This window comes from Sinohyriopsis cumingii, chromosome 5 (genome assembly GCF_028554795.1).
Source record: "Sinohyriopsis cumingii isolate HCF-2022 chromosome 5, ASM2855479v2, whole genome shotgun sequence".
Taxonomy (NCBI): Eukaryota; Metazoa; Mollusca; class Bivalvia; order Unionida; family Unionidae; genus Sinohyriopsis; species Sinohyriopsis cumingii.
This window is the reverse complement of record NC_142965.1, coordinates 117,443,647-117,466,176: the sequence shown is the minus strand read 5'-3', so window position 1 is coordinate 117,466,176 and position 22,530 is coordinate 117,443,647. Positions and strand designations below refer to the sequence as shown.

At 34.4% G+C, this 22,530-nt stretch overlaps 1 protein-coding gene across 12 annotated transcripts in view; it reads left to right on the top strand.

Moving 5' to 3' along the window:
- Positions 1-503: 503 nt before the first annotated feature.
- The window catches only part of LOC149800051 (uncharacterized), a 121,785-nt gene continuing 99,758 nt past the window's right edge, over positions 504-22,530 (top strand). For all 12 annotated transcript variants that reach the window (XM_089959597.1, XM_089959607.1, XM_089959603.1 and 9 more), the window contains exons 1-3: positions 504-698; positions 18,602-18,746; positions 20,212-20,341. In XM_089959597.1, coding sequence (XP_089815723.1) covers positions 527-698; positions 18,602-18,746; positions 20,212-20,341 — 447 coding nt within the window. In that variant the 5' untranslated portion in view covers positions 504-526. The remainder of the gene's footprint in view (positions 699-18,601; positions 18,747-20,211; positions 20,342-22,530) is intronic.

Sequence of the window (22,530 nt, the reverse complement as noted above, 5' to 3'; positions counted from 1 at the left end):
AAAGGCTTTTTAGAAATGGGTGGGCTTTTTAATGCAAAATGTGCCAAAGAGGATACGAAGAACTCTTCCTTTGAGTATTTAATTTTAATGGATTTGACACCCGCAAAAAAAAGTTTTTTTTTGTTGTCGCATATGGTTATGCTTAAAAGTATCATTAACTGTAAGAAAGAAGCTTTCGCAAGCACCATTGACTTAGTCTTTCTTTCTTTCGTTTATGAAATGTAATTAGTGTTTTTATAATAAGCTTGCTACATTGAGTCATGTAAAATGGCATGATTAATGGTGCAAGTTCTTTGAAACAGAATACACATAAACTAATATTATTTTCACTAGTTAGACATAATTATCAAAGTAATTCGTGCTGGCAGGGATAGGCTAAATTGGATGATTCATGCAATGAATTACAGTAAATGATATGCACATGTCCATACAAAAATTGTGAAAGTAGTCCGGACAAAGATATCAGAGATATTCCAAATGATGTGATTGAGTCAAGAGCATGCGTAGTCCGGTAAAATGCTTCAAAATGGCGACAACTTTCGGAGCGGGGGGACAGAGCCCTAACTCACTTTCACGGAGTATAGAGCGAGTTTTCGAAGAAGCCCAGCACACAGGAGAAATTAGTTTAAGTGGCAGAAAATTAAGAGAGTATCCCAAGATAGCGTCCAAGTATGATTTGGCTGACACCATATCGGCTGGTAGGTTTTCCCATCCTCCCCATCCGCAGCAACATTCTACAGAGTAATAGAGAAAATACTTTGAAATCAAACACACTAACATAATACATTCTTATTCGTGCATTTTACAGTTACAATAGTTTCTGGTGTGTATCTTGCAAATGTTGATCCAAGGCTGCTTGTTTTACATAGCTCGGTTTTGAAACGTTCACGGAACATGACCTGTAATTGTAAGGACTATTGATAATACTAGTTTTTTTTTTTTACAGTGTATGTCGATGTAGTGGTCATGTAGGCTCCTTTACTCATTTTAAATTAAATATCAATTTATCTAAAATTTAATACTAATATAGTTTAACCAAAGCCTATTCTATCATGATTAATGAGTGCTTTGCAAATTAACTGTCATCAAGGAACTTCAGACGAAAATGTTTGATCGCTGTGTAAATTTACAGTGGTTGCCAGGTACTAAAGTGGGTGACAATATAGGGTAGCACAATTTTTTTTCAACATGCATAAATTTCATTCTGACATCATAAGTGTATGCTACATTCAAACTGGTTTGTAATGGACCACACCTTCAGGTTGACCTCGTCCAAATATGCCCATGTACTTTAACATTGGGTTTTGCCATACATGTTTGATAGGGTATGTAAATAAAAACCTTCCAAAGGAATGTGAATGGGAGAGGAACCAAATAAAGTGAATAATCACCTTTTAAAGGTATGCTTAATGAAATTGTTAAAATACACCTATTACTTAAAATAGTCCGGACAGAATGTCTGCATGAATTGATATGTAGGATTTTTATGTGTGTGTGATATAAACAAATATAACGCATATTACATAATAAATGAAAAGCTATAAATTATTAACTTCAGAAACTCATTTAAATGTTGACGAAAATATGTTATGTGTAAATTACATTTATGCAGTTGGATATTGCATTTGTGTGCAGCAGTAGATCATGGCACTGAGAGAGTATTGAGAGCTTCGTTGTAGTTATCTTGTTGCATGAAGACTAATTGAGATGCATCAAGCATTACATTTTTATATACATCAGGACTTGCTTACAAGGCAAATACCATGAAGCCATTCAGTGGGGGCTGCCTAGTCCTACATGTAAGACATAGCACATTTTGATTTTGTTTAGGTGCTGTGTCTTACTATCCAAATAATGGCCTTGTATAGTGTGTTCTGATGTCGTTGACATCGGAATGAGTAATCAGAGTTTCAGGAACATCTCACACACTTGGCAGCCAATATCGACATTTTCCCACTAATTTATGTGTAATTAATATACTTACTGTGCTGTCTTTATCCTTGTGGAATGAAAATATGACACTAGCAAATGGATGCATTTTCATGTTCCATTGACATACATTTGAATTTGTTGCAATGCGACGGTAGTTGAGGTATGCTGAAGTAGGTTCATGTTGGGGATCTGTTTTTTGAACGAAACGAACTGTTGCTTACAGTTCCAATAGGCGTAATATATTTTTTATTCGTTTTGTTAAAAAATTAATATCACAACAGTATCCGATTTCGGCATTCTCGGCTTTCCAGCCAACTGATATGTAGGCCAAAGAAACTTGAAAAACGGGTCCATTTCTTTAGTGAGAATTTGAATTTATTCGAGAAAAGGCATCATAGTAAGTAAAAAGTCTGACAAAAACATTATAACTTTACTTTGTAGAAAAGTGTTGTTATTTTAGTTGTCATCTGTGTGAAATATTCCTAAAAATGTGACTTTCGTAACGATGTTAGTCGACATCAAAACACACTACACAGAGCCGTTAGTTAGGCTGTAAGACCCTGACGCCCACAACATAAATATCAGCATCAGGTCTTACAGGTAGGACATGGGGCTGCCATGCTGGTCTTCTTCCAGTCAACTTGGTCCCTTGACTGAAAATCATATTATATGCATACCAGTAATCTGATGGCTATCAAACTTTACATATTGAAAGGACAGTTGTGGTTGATACTGATAATAGCAAAGAGGATTCCAAATCGTTCCACAAATAAATACTATTAAATGACTTATTTGCTTGTTTACATTTGACTTCTTTTCTTTCACTGTATCAGGGGTCAAGCTAGACTTGAATTTGAATATACATGGCTCCGGTGGCTTAATGGTTAGAGCATCTGCCTTGGATGCGGGACGTCGTGGGTTCGATGTTCGTTACCGAGTCATACCCAAAAAAAATGGTACAAACAGCTGCCTTGCTAGGCGCTCAGCATTAAGAGGTTAGTGTTAGGACTGGTTGGTGTGGTGTTAGGATAGTGTGACTGGGTGGGACATCATGCTACATGTCTGTGGCATGATGCCCCAGTGCTAGACATCACTATAAACTGTCACACTGCAGCAGTGTTTCACTTTACACACATATGTGCATCAGGGATACATGCTGGAGAAAATTGACGCACACATTTTGCTGCTGTGCATTTTTTTTTACTTGAAGGATTCATATAATGCGATCAGGATTTATTTAATATTCAATGATTTGGATGAGGGATGGCATCATGAATACTTTGCGCATAGGTATTGACTGGTTCCCTGCTTTGTTTGTGCTCCTTTATTCGTATAGCAGAGTGCAACGCAGGGAATATACAAAATAAGGAACCAGATTTGCATAGGCAATGTTATGCCAGAGTAGTTTCCCCATACCTCGTGAGGTCTCATGTGATTTCCATCGAGCTCAGCAAAATGTTATTTAGATGTTTAACCTCAATTAACTAGCTTCAAAGGTAATCTGTTTCCTTTGAAATTTCAGCAAACTATTTATATCTCTGTACATTTTTAAAAAGAAATTGGCTGTCGTTTGGTCTATTCTAGGTACTATTTCTCCCTGCCTATTGAATAATCTAATACGTTTTTTTTTTTTTACATTTGTGGTAGCTGCATGATGTTGCCTTCCACGCATGTATCAGAAATTTAACAAAGGGTCATTGTACGATAGAGATGCATGTGTTCTGGTCTGATGACGGGGATTATTACAGAAAATTTGAGTGTTCTGAAAGATTTAATTCTGAGCAAAAGGAAGATGAATTTTACTTACCATCCATGTACAAATGTTAGTCAGCTGCCTCACTTGGCATTCAGCATTAAGAGGTTAGTGTTAGGACTGGTTGGCCTGGTGTCAGGATAATGTGACTGGGTGGGACATCATGCTACATGTCTGCAGCATGATGCCTCAGTGCTAGACATCACTATAAACTGCTACACTGCAGACATTGTAGCGATATTACTGATTTCTTTTTAAAGCTTTGTTAAAATTCCAAATCACACACACACACACACACAAAAATGTTTATGTAAATATATTAATTACTAGTGAGTGGCTGAAAATCCAGGGAAAGATATATTACGAGATAATGCCTCATCCCGTTGATCTGTTACCAGAAATTCCAACAAGAAAAAAGCGGATAACTCACAACCTACAGTACTCATGCTAGATGTCAAGATAAGCAGACTATGATATAACAATGCACTGTTATGATGGTTTGTCAATATGGACAAAGAATTTTTTATGTAACAATGGATACATTTAAGTGCATTTTATATCCAGTGGCTTCCTTTCATGGGGCCTCTGAATTTCTCCACTCCAAAGCAGTGGTTGTATATACAAGTTTAAACAGCCAACAGTGGCGCCAATAAAAAAATCACTCAGAAATCTAGACCACTTTAAGTACATTTGCATGTAGCATGTCAATAATTATAGCCACATGCTACTGGTGACAATATCATAGTGAATTATTTAGTTACACTTGTTTATTGACAATAGGATGCAGATCAGACAAGGACTACCATTCTTTATATGTCTTATTTTTGTTTTCTAACAGTATGTGACTGATGCCCAATTTTAAAATGTGATCTAAATGCAAATTCCTGGATTTTTGATATGCATGTACGGTACTTTATGCATTATGGACTATACTACACGAATGCAAGTTGTCTGTATACAAGTATGTTTCAGACTAGTCTTGTTTTCATTTAGTCAAAAGCACATATTTTGTGATCACTTTTATTACACCCCACTCATCTCTTTTTGGCACATGTATCATTTTCTTCAGCTGAGCAGAGGTCTCATAAATGATTATTTGGATGCAATTTTTTTATTCATCTGAGACGCAGATAATCACTTGAGTCCTCCGTATGTATGCAATAGCTAGATGGCAAATTCAAAGGCTTGTCAGTCCTGCTTCAGCCACCTGATGAATGTGAAATTATGTTGGTTAATTGATCATTTTAGTTGTGCTGTTATTGACAGTGAGGGAATTAAGTGGCTAAAAGACCCACAGATGTACATGTTGTCATTGTAAGAGTACATAAGAAGAACATGATGCAATAGCTAGATGGCCGGTTCAAATACTTCAGGTAGCTGCTGAGTCGTGGGAAAATGCTGATATTTGCAATGACTTAATTCAGTGGCAGAAAGACCCAGTGATATACATGTGATCATAATAAGAGTACATCGAATGAACAACTTTATTATTTTGTTTGCTTCCAAGTGTAGACGAATAAGTACTGCATGTGACCTTGAAATTAAGATACATTGAAACTTGGACAAAATGCTGTTAACAAATTTGGATAAGTATTTTGGGGTTAAACGGCAAATTGGTGACAATTGTAATGAGATTCAGAAGAGTGCTAAAGTTGCTGAAACTGGTTCACATGGAACAGTAGCCAAACATAAGAAGGTGTGTGATGCTTTGCTTAGTGCTTGGAATAAGACCTTTCCTTGGCCTGACATAATTCAGTCTCAACTCTAATAGACAAACAAGAGCTATATGTCAGTAGTGTAAAGAATTTAGAAAATTAAAATTTCCCAAAATAAAATCCAATTGAGACCTCTGAGCTAACTGACCTGGTTGCTTATAAAATAGTTTGTAACACAGTCTGGTTCTTTGAACCTCAACTGCCATGTTATAGCATGGTCACAATGTACAGGTTAGTTGTGGCTTAGTGGCCTTTTTCCTGAATTTGTGGTAAATAACTATTTCTATAGTGTTGAGGTATAATATTTGAATACTAAATAAATTAGTTTTTATCATGGTATAGTGTGGTCATTTGCAAAGACAGGTGCCCTTAAAAGCAGGATACAAGGACATGGCTTCATGTGGCTGATGGTCTTCATAAAGGGGAAATATTTGACCAAAGTGCTACATTTTATGTGTGTGTGTGTGTGGGGTAAACTCCATACTATGATACATGGAAAGTGATCAGAGATTTAAAATCAAGATTCATCAATTAATTGAATACCAATTATGGTAGAATAGACAGATGTACAGAAAGATGTGAGCAGAGAATATGAAATTATTTTAGACTAGCTATATGACTGATTTTTTTTTTTAAAGCAATGTTAAAAATCCAAATCGCACACAAACACACACACACACACACACACACACACACACACATTACCAGAGTTAGCTAACTATGTTGACAATAGGATTAATTTTGTCTATTTTTGTTGCCTCCATGAAATATTTGGAAGCAAGATTCATCATAATTTTACCAGCATTCCTAACTGTTTTCACATCATGAATACTATACTTTTGTTTTAGTGGATTATTTATTTTGTACTTGTGTACATGATAAGTATGAAACTGTGTGTAAATACAGATATTGTTCAAAATTAGTGGAAGACTTAAAAGGGAAAAAAATCTTTTTTCTGTTGCAATAATGTCAGTGGTCATGCACCATACACAGATACAGATAGAAATTAACATTTCATTTCTTATGCTGTTATTTCCATCACAGCAAACGGCATCAAATTATTGGACTATGCACATAAACTGAATTTCATGAACAACAGCATAGTTTTGTTTGTTTTGGTAGCTTGTATGCTTGCCTAATCTGTTTCAGGTAGAGAAAGTATAAATGTTGGTCATGTTTTTAATCATTTTCCAATAATTATTTTTCAGGCTCTTCATTTTTATTAGATATCAAAATTTTCAGATCTACTCGATACAGAATACATTGGTTTTGAAAAAATATGTTTAAACATCTGCTGTTCGTCACAACTGTGGTTTAAATCTTATTTTCATTATAAAGCCCGTTGGTTCCCATACTTTTCAGCTCAAGTGGATTTTGTAACCCTTCATATTTTTTCAAGGTTTTTTTCAGAACCATACAGGGTTTTAAGTGTGATTTATTTATTTCATCTTGAGCGCAAATAAAAAGGTCTTAAACAATAAATAAAGGCAGACAATCAAAATTTCATATTTAAGTTTATTTATGATATAATATGGATGATAATTATGCCAGATAAACTTAATTTGACACAAAATCATTAAAATAAAGGAATTTAAGACAATCAAAACCTTTATGAAAAAAATTATCAAAAACTAGTCATCTTAAATTATGCAGTTTATTCTATTTCATTTTCTAAAATGTGATATTAAGAGATGTAATATAAAGGAAAAGGATTTGAAAAAATATTAAATAAATAAATGAATTGTTTTTTAAAAAGGATCACCAGCTTAGGATTTTTAAGGCTTTCAAATTTTAAAAGACTTGTATTATCTAGTTGATCCTGAAATGTGGACAAGATGACATGTTTTGAAATCTTCTAGTCACTGCTTCTAAATGGAAGGTCTTATTCATATCAGGTTTTCATTATAAGACATTATGGTGACGTGTTGTTTCTGAATGAACATGCTGCAAAAGATGATATCTGATATGGGCACCATAAGTGACCATGTTGAAATTTTGTTATTACTACTCCAGAATTGATTATATCAAAATAGGTTTTTCACCAAAGGACTACTTATGATAGCTGGTTGGTCCTAAATTAAAATGGTGCCCTGCAGACTGTAGCTGCCACAATGAACCTATTGAAAATCTTGTCACTAATTCTCCTGAATGGATGGATGATCATGTTGGCATGCAGTTAATGCCTAAAGTCTTCTATTGGTATCTGTTTTGTCTTCAGTGAAAATGGTGCTGATCTTGCATCCTTTTAATAGCTTTTTGGCCCATGAATATCCAAAATGGTTTTAACACAAAGCAGTTAAAAAGTTGGTTTTATCCTGAATTTCAGAAAATTCTCTTCGGACACTAGAATATCAGTCCCTTTGATGGACTTTGCATTGAGTTCATGGTCACAAATGTTGTTGACATGTTAGATGCATACTGTCCCACCTATAATCATGAAACTTGGCAAGTGAACGCACCTTGACAAGTTCTCCATACATCTTGATACAAGAGGTCTCTGATTAATTGATTTCATGGAAAATTTATCTTAAAAGAATTTATTGGATTTTCCTTATGTACTGATCCTAAAACTTTCTAATTGGATGCAACTCAGTTGCTACTTTAACCTTAAAACAAAAAAAACAATCATTGTGACCTGCATTTTATGTTTTACAGATATGGTTCTTTTTTGTCTTTGATTTTGCTGATTCGTCCATGCGGTGTTGTACATGTGATCCTGACAGTGCCCATCATCCTGCAGATTTGAAAACATGCAGCATTTCAAATGGACTAAGGAAAATAGTCAACAGTACTTAATACACATATTTATGTCTGAATATGATGAAGAAATCAGGCACTGGTTAGTGTTTATTGCAAGCTGAAATAGACTGCAAGTCTGCCATCACATTAGTTCATGTCTGAATGCCAGATTAAACAAAATAGCAGCCAAAATCTTTTCAAGTTAATTCAGAATTATTAAAATCTGTTTATTGGTGTTAATGCCGTAATGCCCATTGGGGCATCCTGTCATGTTGATGTAGTAGCCCCATCCTGCAATGTTGTTTGCTATGTTCACTTTCTAAATCTGCAAGAAATATATTATTAAAAATACAAATCTATTCATTTTCATGTGAAACCATTCCTTTGATAAAATACACATTATGAAGCACTATATGTGCCATCTAAATGTGTATAAAGTCATTTTCCTAAAATGTTGTAAACATTTGGAACTTCTTTTTATTGATGTAGTAATGCAGCTTTTAATCACTTTGACACAGAATGGAGAAACAAGTCCATGCAAATCACATGAACAATACATAATTTTTAAAAAGTCATTTTTAAGTACATATAAAGAAATGTTTCACTCATGAAGTGGAAAAATTGTCACAAGTTAAGATCAACATGTTAATGAGATTATCTTGTATAAGGTTGGCAGAGCTTGCTACCACTCTGACGGCATATTTCTGGTCTAATGGTGATCAGGCTTGGAATATTAGCCAATATTATTGATATTTTAGATACGTTTGATAATGGACAGATCCCCATATGATTCGGATGATCTTGCATCAGATTAACTAAGCTTGTTTCAACTCGTGTGGCCAATTTCTGGTTGGAGTTTGTTGTAGTCAGACTTGGGAGTATGGATGAAATATCATTATAAAAAGTTTGATTACCAGCATTATCCACACATCAGTGAGGTGATCAGTTTGGCTGAACATGTTGGTGACTAAGATCAGATTTTGTTTAGAGTTTTTAAATAGCCTTGTATCATTAATATGTTGGATAAGTTTGATTATATGCAAGACCTACTGATCCTTAGGATGTAGTCTGAACTGAGCATATTACTACTCTGGAGACCAAATTGGATTTTGCTCATACATGTACTTGGTCAGATAAGCCACATTTTTGTTCTAGGCTTGTTTTGGGGTCATGCTGAAATTCAGCCCCATTCCCATTTTAAGAAACTCTTATTTTTCCTAATTTTAGTGTAAAAGGAAAAACCAGTCAAAACTTTTTAAAAAAATCCATGTCTTTGACTATTCTGACTTTGTGACAGGAATTACTGTATCAAGTATAGCAGGAGACCCAGAGAATCCATGTTGCCTTTAGCCAAAATTTATTACAGGGTCCATACAAATTTTGGGCCAAATGACTTATTTCCAACCAGAATAGGGCAGAAATCATGAATGTATTATGATTCAAGTAGCTACTTTAAACTTGGTTTTGTCTATTTTCGTGATATATGATTAAATACTTAGGAAGTCCGATTAAAACTTTATGAGAATATTCAAATATGTCTTAATTTGCATTATTATAGTTGCTGTATAATATACAGTGGCACCTCAAAAGTATGTTACTGTAAAAAAATCAGCAACAATTTGCATAGTTGAAATCCACTTTTTATACATCTGTATGATAAAATATTAGATAAAATTATTAATTTTCTTAGTATTGGACCTGGGTGTGTCCATTAAGCCATATCTTGGTTCTGATGGGACTTCAAAAATTAAATATTTCACTTGGTTTTTTTCTTTAAGGATTGTAGATGAAATTTTGGGAGGAATTCAATATAAGATAGGAAATGTTATTTCTGGTATTTATTATGATCATCAAATTAGCACCAGAGTGACTGCAGAGCATACAACTTTCTATCTTTCCACATTCCCCCTTTGAAACAAAAATTGAAGTTAAAGTCATTTTGACTTTTATTAGTAATGCATTGTATGGAAACGTGTGTGGGTTAATGTTGTAAAAATATTGCAAGGCAGTGAATTTCCCTTTTTGAGCCTATTTTAGGCAAAATGACTATGCCTGAATCTCACTATAGAATGAGTCGTGTTTTTTACTTCTGTGAATGTTCAAAAATCTCCTCTTTGCCAAATTATGTGAATTAAGTGTTAAAAGTTTCATCAAATTTCCTTGTATGGCCATTTGTGCAGAAAAATTTCCAATTCTGTGGACCCCTAGCCTTGTTTTAAACAGGTTCAGAATTCACTGTTTCCTTTTATCATCATGGTCTTAGACAGGCATCTTTAAAAAGTGAGATCTGCCGTTATAGATGAGTTATCTAGCATGTGATTGAATTAAGCTGCTTCATCTCTAAACTATATTTCTTGAATGATTTGGATAAACTGTTATAAATAGGTTTATATTATGAACAAAAGGATTTTAATGGGAAAAAGTTTTAAAAAATGTATAAGGCTGAATGGAGGAAGTAACATCAGTTACCATTATCATGTTTCTATTTAGCAAGATATTAGAGCGGACAACCATATCATGAAACCATGTAGCTGAACTGTTGTGTAAAACTTAAGACAGAGCTATGTATTGACAATAGTTTGCCAAAATGGCTTAGTGCTTTTAAATTATATCACCTCACCTTGAAATCTGCAGGCTTCTCTAACTGGCTACAGTTGAGCTATATGGTTACATGATATAGCTGTCCCCTCCGATAATATATATCTCTCCATTATATATAGATCAATAACTACTAATACTATGTCTCTCTATATTTTGTCCACCTCTATCCTTCTATCAAGTTTTTATCTCATCTCTATCTGTATTTCCCTTGTGCTATCTTGTATCTCCTATCTCTGTTTCAATCCATCTGTATATATACTACTGGTACATAGCACACAGCACCCAATTTCCTTATGTACAGAATATAATTGGCCAATCTTGACTGAATGAAGGACAGACCTTACAGAGATCCCATAACTAAATGGTGCTAAAATAGCCTTAAAGAATATGATCTAGTTACCCAGATTTGCCATGATAATTGACATAGAAGAATATGACCCAGTTATCCAGATTTGTCATGACTTCCTGAATCCCACAACTTGCCTTATTAGCTGTTCCTAATATTATTTTGTTTTCAAAATTCTCACCCCCAACTTCTTGCTAAACAGAAACTTGATACTGGTACGTGTAGACTTACTTCCTCCATTCTGCCTTATACATTTAAAAAAAAAATCCCTTTTGGCCATTACATCATCAAGATCTTTAGTTCAGTTCTAAAATACACATGTAGTAATTATGCCTTTATTTATGGATATTTTTTTACTGTAGTAAGATGGGTAAAATGTATATGATATAAAGGTTAGGAAATGGTTTGCATGGAGTTTTGTGCTTACACTAGATGTAGAGTTATGTTAGAAGAGGGGGGCCCCATATGGTCTAAAGCACTCTCCGTTACAGATCACTGACATCTCACCTCTGTCTATGTGGGTTCGAGTCTCGATTTCAGCCAGTGTGTGAAATCCATGCATCTGATTGACTGACCATGTTACAACTCCTGAGGCCAAGTGTTTAATCCAGTTTGGGTCAGACTTGGAATCTATGCTTGTATCATCATGTTCTTGAATGGGTTTGATGATAAGTGTGATCCACAAATAATAATGAGTTGATCTTGGATATGATTGGCTGGGTTGTAACCACTCTGGAGGCCACATTTCTGTTCTGATTTTGATCAAACTTGCAATATAAGTTTACATGTATGTCATTAATATCTTGTACCAGTTCAGCAATGTGTGAGATGCATGCATTTTAATATGTTGATCTTACCTCAGGTTGATTGAGCATAGTAAACATGAAATTTTGACTTGAATACCACGCATATTAATGATGGAATGTTGGCTGAGTTTGTTACAACTGTGGAAGTTATATTTGTAACCTGATTTTGATTGAACTTAGAATACATGCTTCTATCAGTAGGATCATCGATTGTTTCATTAATGAGCTAGAGTGAATTGAAGTGGCATAAGTGGTACCACCATTGCATACTGTTTTTGAGTTTTTTTTTCTTCAAGACAAATTACTGTTTACACATAGGGTACTGCAGCTTGATGTGAATGGTTGTGAAACTAATTTAATTGGTTTGTTAGGCCCTGGAACAAGCATTGTCATAGTGTTAATGTGCATTTAGTGAAGAAGATTTATGAATGCAGGTTTTTCATATGATACATGAAAAACTCAAAATGGCTGACTCCAAATGCAATTCATCGTTAGATGATGATTTCGTTTGCAAATGCTGATTGATGATAGTAATGATGACAATGACTTTGAAAGTTTTGAAGTAGATGAGATTACTGACATTGAGAAAGTGTTACTGGAAATGCCAGTGTGTAATTTTGAGTCTGGAAATACTGTTGTGTACGAATCCAATGTACATGGCTGGACTAAACACACAACTTTCCAGTCAACTCCTTATTTGGTGTTGTTTTAAAAAAAAAACTAAATGCAGAACTGGAGGATACCAGGACTATAAACTATTCAGGTGATTCTCTTCTTTTGAGGAGACTTCGTTGCATTGGTCATAAACCAAATGAATTGTTACGTAGACTGAGATTTAATGGGGCAGACTTCATTAACATTAGCCACTGGGAAAATGGAAGTGTGTCAGAGCAGAAACTTTTTTTTGCATTTGTTATGACTTTGGGTTTAGTGTGCCAAAAAAATAGAGATTTTTACTGGTTACCTGAATTTGTGATGTCAGCCACATAAGCAAAAACAAAAAACTGAGTGGGGATACGTTTCTTAATATTCTTAGCAAGTGACACTTGAAAAGGTAATGAACATGTCAGGCGACTGTAAGCTCTTAAGAGGACATGAGATTACAGACATCTACTAGATTATAAAGAACAACTGCAAAGTTTTGTTAACATTTATTACTGTAATGGGTGTAAACTTACCTATGGCATTCCTGAACTGGATGTTAGCTCTTACCTATTGTACACCTGGGATATAATGTTGTTACAGACATGCATGTACATATGGTCGAGTCACTAATGAATAGTGTAATTTTTTAAAGACATACTTGAACTTTTTTATTAAATAGGGAAAAAAATGTACAGATGAAATGCAAAATTAATTTTTTATTGCACCATTATTTGTACCTGCAAGTACAAATAGAAAATTATGTATGTGATTCAATGCATATAATGAAGTTCAGACATCAATGATCCTTTCTCATATAACTTTTTATATCAGTTGTCAGTTGTGTGTAGTAATTTAAATAAAAGCAGTTGAAAAGCAGAGTGCAAATTTAATTACTATTTCTACACAATTCAGTATTTGGTGATCTTGTTTTGCAAAACTTCATATCATTTTATAGTTTAAGGCAGTGATCTTGCATTTGTTTTGCAGGACTCCTTATCCCTACAGAATTTATTGAATTTTTTTACCACCAGTAATGTATTGCTCCTGTGGCCTATTGGTTAGAGCATCCGTCTTGGATATGGGAGGTAGTAGGTTCAATCCCCGGCCGAGTGATACGAAAGATTTTTACAAAAATGGTACTAACAGCTGCCTCGCTTGGCACTCAGCATTAAGAGGTTAGTGTTAGGACTAGTCGGCCTGGTGTCAGGATAATGTGACTGGGTATGACATCATGCTTCATGTCTGCGACATGATGATCCATTGCTAGACATCACTGTAAACTGTCACACTGCAGACATTGTAGCGATATGACTGATTTTTTTTTAAGCTACATTACAAATCCAAACTACACACACACACACCATCAGTATCATTGATCTTTTGATCATGAGCAAGAAACTGCATATTAATTATGTCTAAATCTTTTAGATAGAAATTTTATTATAGTTTTGTAAAATGCGTACAGATAAGATGACGTAAAGTTTTGGAGATGGTTTACATTTCACGTGTTCTTACACTATTACATAAGCCTGCTTAATGAAATGGTCAGCTATGAAGTGATTTAAGCCATATGGGTGATTTCAAGACACCGAACCTGTGGCTTTGCATCCTCGGTACCATTTATGTGTTGGTCTGGGACTGTATAGAAGATATGAAATACATGCCAAACCTGTAATGTTTTGTAATTATAACAAACCCTAAAGGGATGGTAAAGAGCAAATCACATTTAAATCAAGAGGTATCAGGATGCCAGTATTGAGATGGAATGTCTAGTGTTTGATTTTATGGCCATTGTTGTGAAGCCACTAATGCAGTGTAGTTTGTCCTGTTAATATTATGCAGAAATTTCTCAATACATTGCAAGCTTTACCAAGCCATACAGATGAGAAATGATTGAATAAATATGTCCTGGATTTTTAATCTTTCTTTATTGTTGTTTTTATTGCTGTTGCCAAAGTCAGACGAATCCTTGTAGCTTCAAGGTCTGAAAAATAAAGCTGAAATCCTGAGTAATTTTCCAGACCCATGAGGTTACAGTACAAGACTACAGGCACATCAGCACTTTTACCGCTGGGTCTTATTTTTAACACCACTGGGATTTACTTAGAACCTTATTTGTTAGGAGTGGTGATCTAATTTTTTAGACTGTTTGGGATTAAATTCACAATACTATATGTTGTCCTTTTTTAAAATTTTCACTTTGTATTCTAAGGAAATAAATTATTTGTGGGATTTTACAAAAGTTCTGCTTTTCACTCTTTTCTGTTACTTAGTTTAAGACCATAGAGTCATTGATCTGTCCATAAACTTTCCTAACCCCTTGAACATAATACGGAATTTGTTAAGTGGTCAAAATACCTATTCATTTTCACAGACTTTATAGTTGGTATTGCACTGCTGTTTTGTAACTCACTTAGTGTTTTCTTTTATCATGTAAAAGTCGTTTGTTAAAATGATTTTTCCCCATTTCTATTCATCCAGTGAAATCAACAAGAACACTTTTTGCACATTGCTGTTGAGTTAGTTAATGATGGCTTGTATTGAAAATGAAGCTTCTTAGATGACAAGTCATCACTGTCATTTGGGTTCTCACCGACATTTTTATAAATTTCATGCAACTGTCCCTGTGAGCATGTGTGTTTCTCATTTATAATCCTTTTCTGTCACATAGAAATCAGATGATTCTGCCACCAATAAAAACAAGCCATGCCTATTGCATGTCATTCCCTTGTGGGGGAAAATCCTCAACACCGTTGATACAGTTGTTGTTTCTGGGTATTGTAGTTTGTTAGGAGTAATCTTTAGAACAAACAACATAAACCCTGATCTGCTAGCAGATTATGCAACATCCAGTCAGGGTCTTCATTGTTTGCAGTTGAACTGGTTTATAAGTAGGTATATATCATACCCATTTAAATTTGAATAAACAGTTTGTGCAATTTTATAGTGTCAACATGGACTGGTTTTACATTTTGGATCATATTTTTTCATATTAAATGTATACTATTATCATAACCATTGATCATAGACCATGTGATAATGCTGTTAGAGGCATGCTGTTTTCCACAACAGGCTTGTTTTACTTTGGGTTTTTTTTGGGTAGTTTTAACACATTAATGACTATATCATAGGAGAAAATGGCAGCTAAGTGACTTTCTCAAGGACATACTGAAGTAGCTGTTCTGTGCTGGCAGTGCAGTGCAGTTAAAAACATGTTTCACTATGTTTTGAGGAAATCAAGTGTTGTGGGGGAGGAGGGAATTAGCTTGCAAAAACCAAACATGTAGCACAAAATTGGAGAAAAGCCTAAAGTTTCTGCATGATTGAATGATAGGAAATCTATGATAACATAGATGTTTTATTACAGTAACCCTTACTGTAATAAAACATATGACACAAAGAAGAAAGTTTGCAGAATTGTTATAAATTTGACTGTGTTTTTGAAAAAGCTGAGTAAATTGATTTACTGTTGTCAACAGAATGTAATTTTCCATATGTTCCACACAATAAATCATTCATGATCTAACCACATTAAAAAGAACTGGAAATGACAATCAGTTCTTTCAAGTAAGAATGACAGCCTATTGGAAAAATACAAGTATTTCTTCATGATACAGCAGCATTCGTACTTGTGGGTGAAACAGTAAATAGAATCACTTTTTTTCTGTGAAGTACCTTATTAAAATATGTATGAGCCACTTCCACTTGGCCTAGATTTAGAGACAGTTGCTAGTACAACATGCTTTCCAGCTGTAATCGTTTGCCTCCTTTAGCGTTTTTATTGAAGTCCTGAAGTGTTTGTCTAGGAATGAACATTCCTTAAATGAAAGAGGAGCATTGATAGCTGAGCCACTTGTGTTACACAAAGACACCAGTATGGTCATTGGTCCCATTTGAAGGTGTGTAGTGTAAATAAGTATATATTGGCTCATTACTTAGTCACCCACTGCCTTATATGTGTTGTTATGATTTAAGTTGACTTGATGATGAAACGTGACTAATTTGAGTAGGTTACTACCTACTATAATTATTGTTATAACAATTGGCACTTTGTTGAAATATAAAGAGAAATAGATGGGAACAAGGTCACTTCTCTGTTTTTTGGGTCTTAGTTTTTGTCCTGGTCTTTTAAAAAAAAAGCATATTGTAAAAAAAGTCAGCAGTAGCTGTTGTATGAAGCTAAATATTGGTACATGTATTAGAAAAAGCAATTAAGAATTTTGCCTCATTTTTATTTTCCTTGTTTACTGATGTATGTAACTTTTTATTCACTTGCCTACTTCCTTCTTGTCACCCAATCTTTTTGGTGTCCTTAGTTTTTCCAGGATGTCAGACCCGTCATCTTTTACAATTCGACTGTAAGTCCTACAGAAATGACCCTTAAATAATGGACTTGTGTAATAATAGCACAAAATATATGAAAAGGGGAGTCAAATCTGAATATTAGCTTGTCTGGGATTGATCCTGATAGAAGCTTCATGTTAGATTCATTGGATTTATTTAGGGAACCAGACTACCTTTAGATGAGTACCACAGATGCTTTATTGTAATGGTTTTCAAACGAATGCCTGCATGATTGAGCTGTTTCTGATAGGATATTCTTAAAATGTCTCTGTTGAAGGCAAATGTTTCGATCACCCTCTTAGGAAGTTTAAACAATCAGCACAGAATTATAAAAATAAATATTTAGACTCTTGGGAAGAAAAAGCAGAAAAAAACAAGTACATTTATTGGACACTGCATTCATTTAAGTATGACAGGAAAGATGATTGCCATGGCTCTGTGATATTCAAAGAAACAAACCATTGCATAGTCATATTACAAGAAACAACCCATTGCAAGTCATATTACAAGAAACAACCCATTGCATAGTCATATTACAAGAAACAACCCAAAGGTTACATTAAGTTAAGAGATCTAGTAAGAAACCATTGAACTCCATAGGGTTTTGAAATGCAGTTCTGAAACTGTACTGGAGGTAAATAGTATTACATGTATGTAAGTGAACTTTACATACATTTTACTTGAACGCTGTGCTTGCCTTTAAAAAAAATCAGATAACGCTTCTGAACCGTTTAAATGCAGTTGACAATAGCAGTACGTGCTGTTGCATTAGACCTTACTGATAATTTGGTTCAACTTATTGTGACATATTGACCAACTTACTGCAAAGTTTGTGCTATGATTGACTGATTCACATACTTTCGTAGTATCGGATCTGTCAATATAGTAGATGTATTGTGAATTCACTATTAGTTTCAGATTTCCTGGTTACTGCACACCACATATTTAAAGACCCAACAAACAATGGTCCTTCATATGCACAATAGAATGCCTTCCATCAAAAATGTTTTTTCTTCTTTTTTTAATTTTTTTTATAAAACCATGAAAACTGATACAGAGTGCCTTTGAAAATAAAATATTTCTAAGTGTGATACGTATCTTGGATATTACCATCAGAATCACATTGCTTGTAGCTATTTATTCCTGCAGTTTGTTAACACCTTACCTTTAGGAATAAAACAGCTGAGGTAATCATGTTTTTCATGTCACCTAACCACTTAAAACAAGCCAAGCAAGGTAGTGTATATGATTGTGTAAGGGATTTAGTACATGGATCTGCACAGCTTATCAGTGGGATTAATTACTTGCAGTTGAAAGATGCATCTCAGTGTATAACAAGGGCCATAACTCTAAATGTGCAGTATGCTACTATTCTGGGATTATCTTATCTCTCAGTACCAGAAAATTATGCTTTAGGGACCTTTGAGTCAAATGAAAATGGAGAGTATCAGGCACAACTCAAAAGCCATTTTACATTTGGGGACATCTACAAAGCAGAAGCTGTAATAGCAGTTGTTCATGTGCATGTAAAAGGTGACTTCATGATCCCATAAACAATATCAGTTGCTTCTTCTCATACTAGTTTTAGCTCAGGTACCATAAAACCCCACACCAAACCAATTAACACATTTTAACCTGTATGCCTGGAAGTGAAATGTCAGAATACAATTTATATTATAGTTTTAAATAATCTCTAATTTTTAATATTTTTGTTTTTCAGATCTTTCCAAAAATAGGTTTTCAGAGATACCAAAAGAACTCTGTGAATATGTGTCTATGGAAAGGCTGAATTGCTACAGCAATGTGATAAAATCCATTCCAGAAGTGTTTATTCAATTACAGGCTCTCACATATGTGAACTTGAGGTAAATATATTGAAAGATTTTGCAGTGATTGCCCTCTTATGAGGCCACCTATTTTGAGAGGGGGAAAAAAAATGTCAGTATTAATTATATGCTCATTTTTGTCTCCATTAACTTTCATTGTCAGAGTTGTGCAGTATTTTACGATACTGAACACTTTGATATTGCACGCTTGTGCACAATACATGTGCATAAAAATAGTGTAGTGTATTAGAAACTACTTTGTAAACAAACCATGTACACTTAATGCAGTAGACACTTTAGGCTTTTGTTGATTAGATTTGTTTGTGAATGAACTGAACGAGCTGTTTTGTCCATTTGAAAGTATAGATGATAAATTTAACTTTGCAGATAAGTTCACTGAGTCAGAAACGAAACTTTTAAACAAGCACACCAGCACACAGGTTAGAACGTCTGTTTATATGTGGGAAGTTGCAGGGTCAAACCACGACTGAGTCATACCAAAAACTTATCATTTGTTTCATTAACTATTCTGTTTTCATTTGCTTGTTAAAATTACTACTTTTAGCATCTCTATGAATTATTAGATTTCTCACTTACATATGATCTACGATGCATTTAAAATCAAAGGATTGTGTTGTTAGCAATTTAACTGGCAGAGACTATGCTGCACTCTCAATCTTTTGAATGAAGTGACTTTTCAGCAACCAGAATAATGTGAAGTTGTGAAAAAATAAGGAGAAGTGAGTGAATAGTGGTAGAAATTGACATTGAGTTTAAAATGGTGTTTATTGAAATTTTGATCCATGTTAAATACAGAAGACAAGATGAATCTCATTACACTCATTGAAAATATTTAATTTTTCTTTTATCTGATACAGCACAAATTTATTGTATGAATTTCTTTTAGTAAAACATTGTAACCTTAAAAATATGTTATTGTACTTGGTAAAACTGTTGATAGGTGCCATGTATGGAGGTAAAATCATTGTTTGCTACATTTAATAGATGAGTGTGATTTAAAATTGTCTTCCGTTGATAGCAAGAAACCTATAACCTTGCATGGAGTAATAATTGGTAGTTGGCCAGGCAATACCTTTAAATCCATGGAATTTCACTTCAGATTTCATGTGTGAATTCTGGGGTAGGAATCACATGGATTGATATTGAATTGCAGACATAAATAGTCATTAAATGGACACGAACAATGACAAAAACAGTTTAAAAAATTCTATGTTGAAACTGTTGAACGTAAAAAGATGAGTTGATATTGTATTAAGAATATGAAAGCATTCAAGATCTAAATGAAAAAATTAGCGAGTGAAACTGTTAGCTCAAGAAAGTCAATGTCACCTCGACATCAAAATGACACATATGGGGGGGGGGGGGACTATTTTACTTGAAATGTCCCAGTAGTATGGACCCTTTAACTAATATTCTATTACCCTATGCTAGACAACAAATGCGTAAATCTTAAGGATGAAACATAATTATTTTCTTATTTCAGCCGGAACCAGCTTAGTGTCCTCCCTTCCTTTATTTCACAGCTACAGGCCCTTGAGGTGCTGATAGCTGGCAACAATAAGCTTGTCTCACTGCCTGAGGAAATAGGAATCCTTGACAAGCTTATGGAACTGGTAAAGACCATAATACTCAAATCAGTTTGAAATTTATAAATCTGATTGTGAGAGTGGAATTGCACCATACTTTGTTCCCCTTTAGCAGTATATCATAGTTTTATTCTGCTGGAGGAGGTGGATGGGAGCAATAGAGATAGGGAGTAGCGGGCAATGTTATGAGTTGTCATTATGGATTTTCCTTCAGAAATAAGTGCATTGAACTAGATTTTGTTTATGGCATTTTGCAGAAGAAGATGTGGAGTCCATTGGGTTTCACACATTCTCAAAAGTGATGATCACCTGCTATTTCAGAGAGAAACCTATGAACAAAACAGTTATTCAAGATTGTTTTAGGAGCTGAGACTGAAAGAATCTTTTCCAAAGTTTCAGCCAACCACTCAGTTGCAATCAAATCTCCACAGGAATCTTGTGCTTAATAAGTCATTGCTTGTAAATGACAACCAATTAGCAAATGTTGCAAATGGGAAACATACATTATTTTGAGAAACTGTTAAATGGCAAAATAAGTTTGAATGAGGGGATTGTTCGAGGACTTTGAATATAATCTCAAATGGATTTATGAAAGATCTCAACTTTAAATGGTCCACTCCACCCCACCCCTCCAGCACTAATATGAAAACCTAGAGTTTTCTTGGTAATTTTTTTTATATGTATAGATAAATCCTCCATACTGTAATATCAGTAGCTGCAGCTGTGAATAGAGGAATGCAATGACTTGGATATGTTTGCCAGTAAATGGTGAGTCCCATGTTTTCAGTGACAATGACATTAACAATTTCAAGGTGCAGTATGACAATAACACCCATGTTTAGAAATAAATATCAAAACATAAACAGCAGAAATTATTACATTATAACAAGAATTGGATAAGAAATTATTGATTTTTAAGACAAATAAATTAAAGGTAATTTTGATGTAATTTTTCATTAGAAAGATGTAGCAGATCATGGTGTAGTTATTTTAATAATTTAAAAGCACCGAAACCATAAATTTATTTCTTCATTACAGAGTTATTTGTGTGAAGATTAATGTTGATTTAAATGTGTTTTATTGGGGGAAAAAGGAACAGAGGATTTAAGTGTTATTAAAGAAAACGTCAATTATTTTTAAATTGGAATTTCACATTTCTAATGCCATTAATATCGGGGGGAAAAATAAGCAGAGATGCTGCCTGGCCATGGGATTGCAAGTTTCTATCAACAATGATCATTAATCATGCAACTTCTCAGAACCAATAGGGGAAAGGTCACAGAAACTGTCTCAGGGGTTTCAATTTCATTGCCTCCTTGAGGGGTATTACATGCTGATCCATTGCTCAGCCATAACAGGAATTTACAGGGCATAACTAGCAGTGAGTTTTATGAATGTGTAAATGGATGATAATTGATTTCTTTATGGCAAGATTTTCTTCCATGGTCGATACTATAGAATAAGAGGAGAGCTTTTGTGTTCTGACATGAACTGAAGGTGTTGCACAAATAAGTGACAAGGAAATAGTCGGCACCTCATCCACAGGGCACGTAGAAAAGGAACCAGAAGGTGAGAAAAGAAAGAACTGAAATTCGAAGACAAGTTGTTGAGTACCTATAACTGGTTAAGGAAAGAACCAAAAGGAGGGATGTTATGTGTTTTCTAATGAGAATATAAGCAAGATAATCCACTTTCTAGCAAAAATAGTTGCAAAGGTTATGCGGTTTACCATTCATGGAAACCTGTGGTTTGCTAATTTGAAAAACAAAAAATGGACAGCAAAACATATGCATATAGATATATGAGAATCTCACGTGCCACAAGTTTGTTGGTGTGGTTTAATTTCTGATGGACTTTATACAATATTTGGCATTATCAGCTTGTTTCAGAAGCAGCACCTTGATGTATCTGCCATAATACCTGTTTCGGATGGGTTCTATATTGAGCTTAGTAAGCCAAAAGCCATTATCAGATTCTTCATGAACTTTTAAGATGGACCATGCTGGTAAACATGTTTCTGTTAAGGGTGTTACACTTGGAACAAAGAAGGTAAATTGGAAAAGAACTTGATGGAAGTTAGCAAAGAAATTAATCAGGCCAGGAAAGATTTTTGTGATAATCTTGTAGCTCAGATGAAAACGATTTTCATCAGAAGATACAACAGTAGGCACAAGTTGTAAAGCCTTTGGACTAAACAATCGGTCATTTCTTTCTAA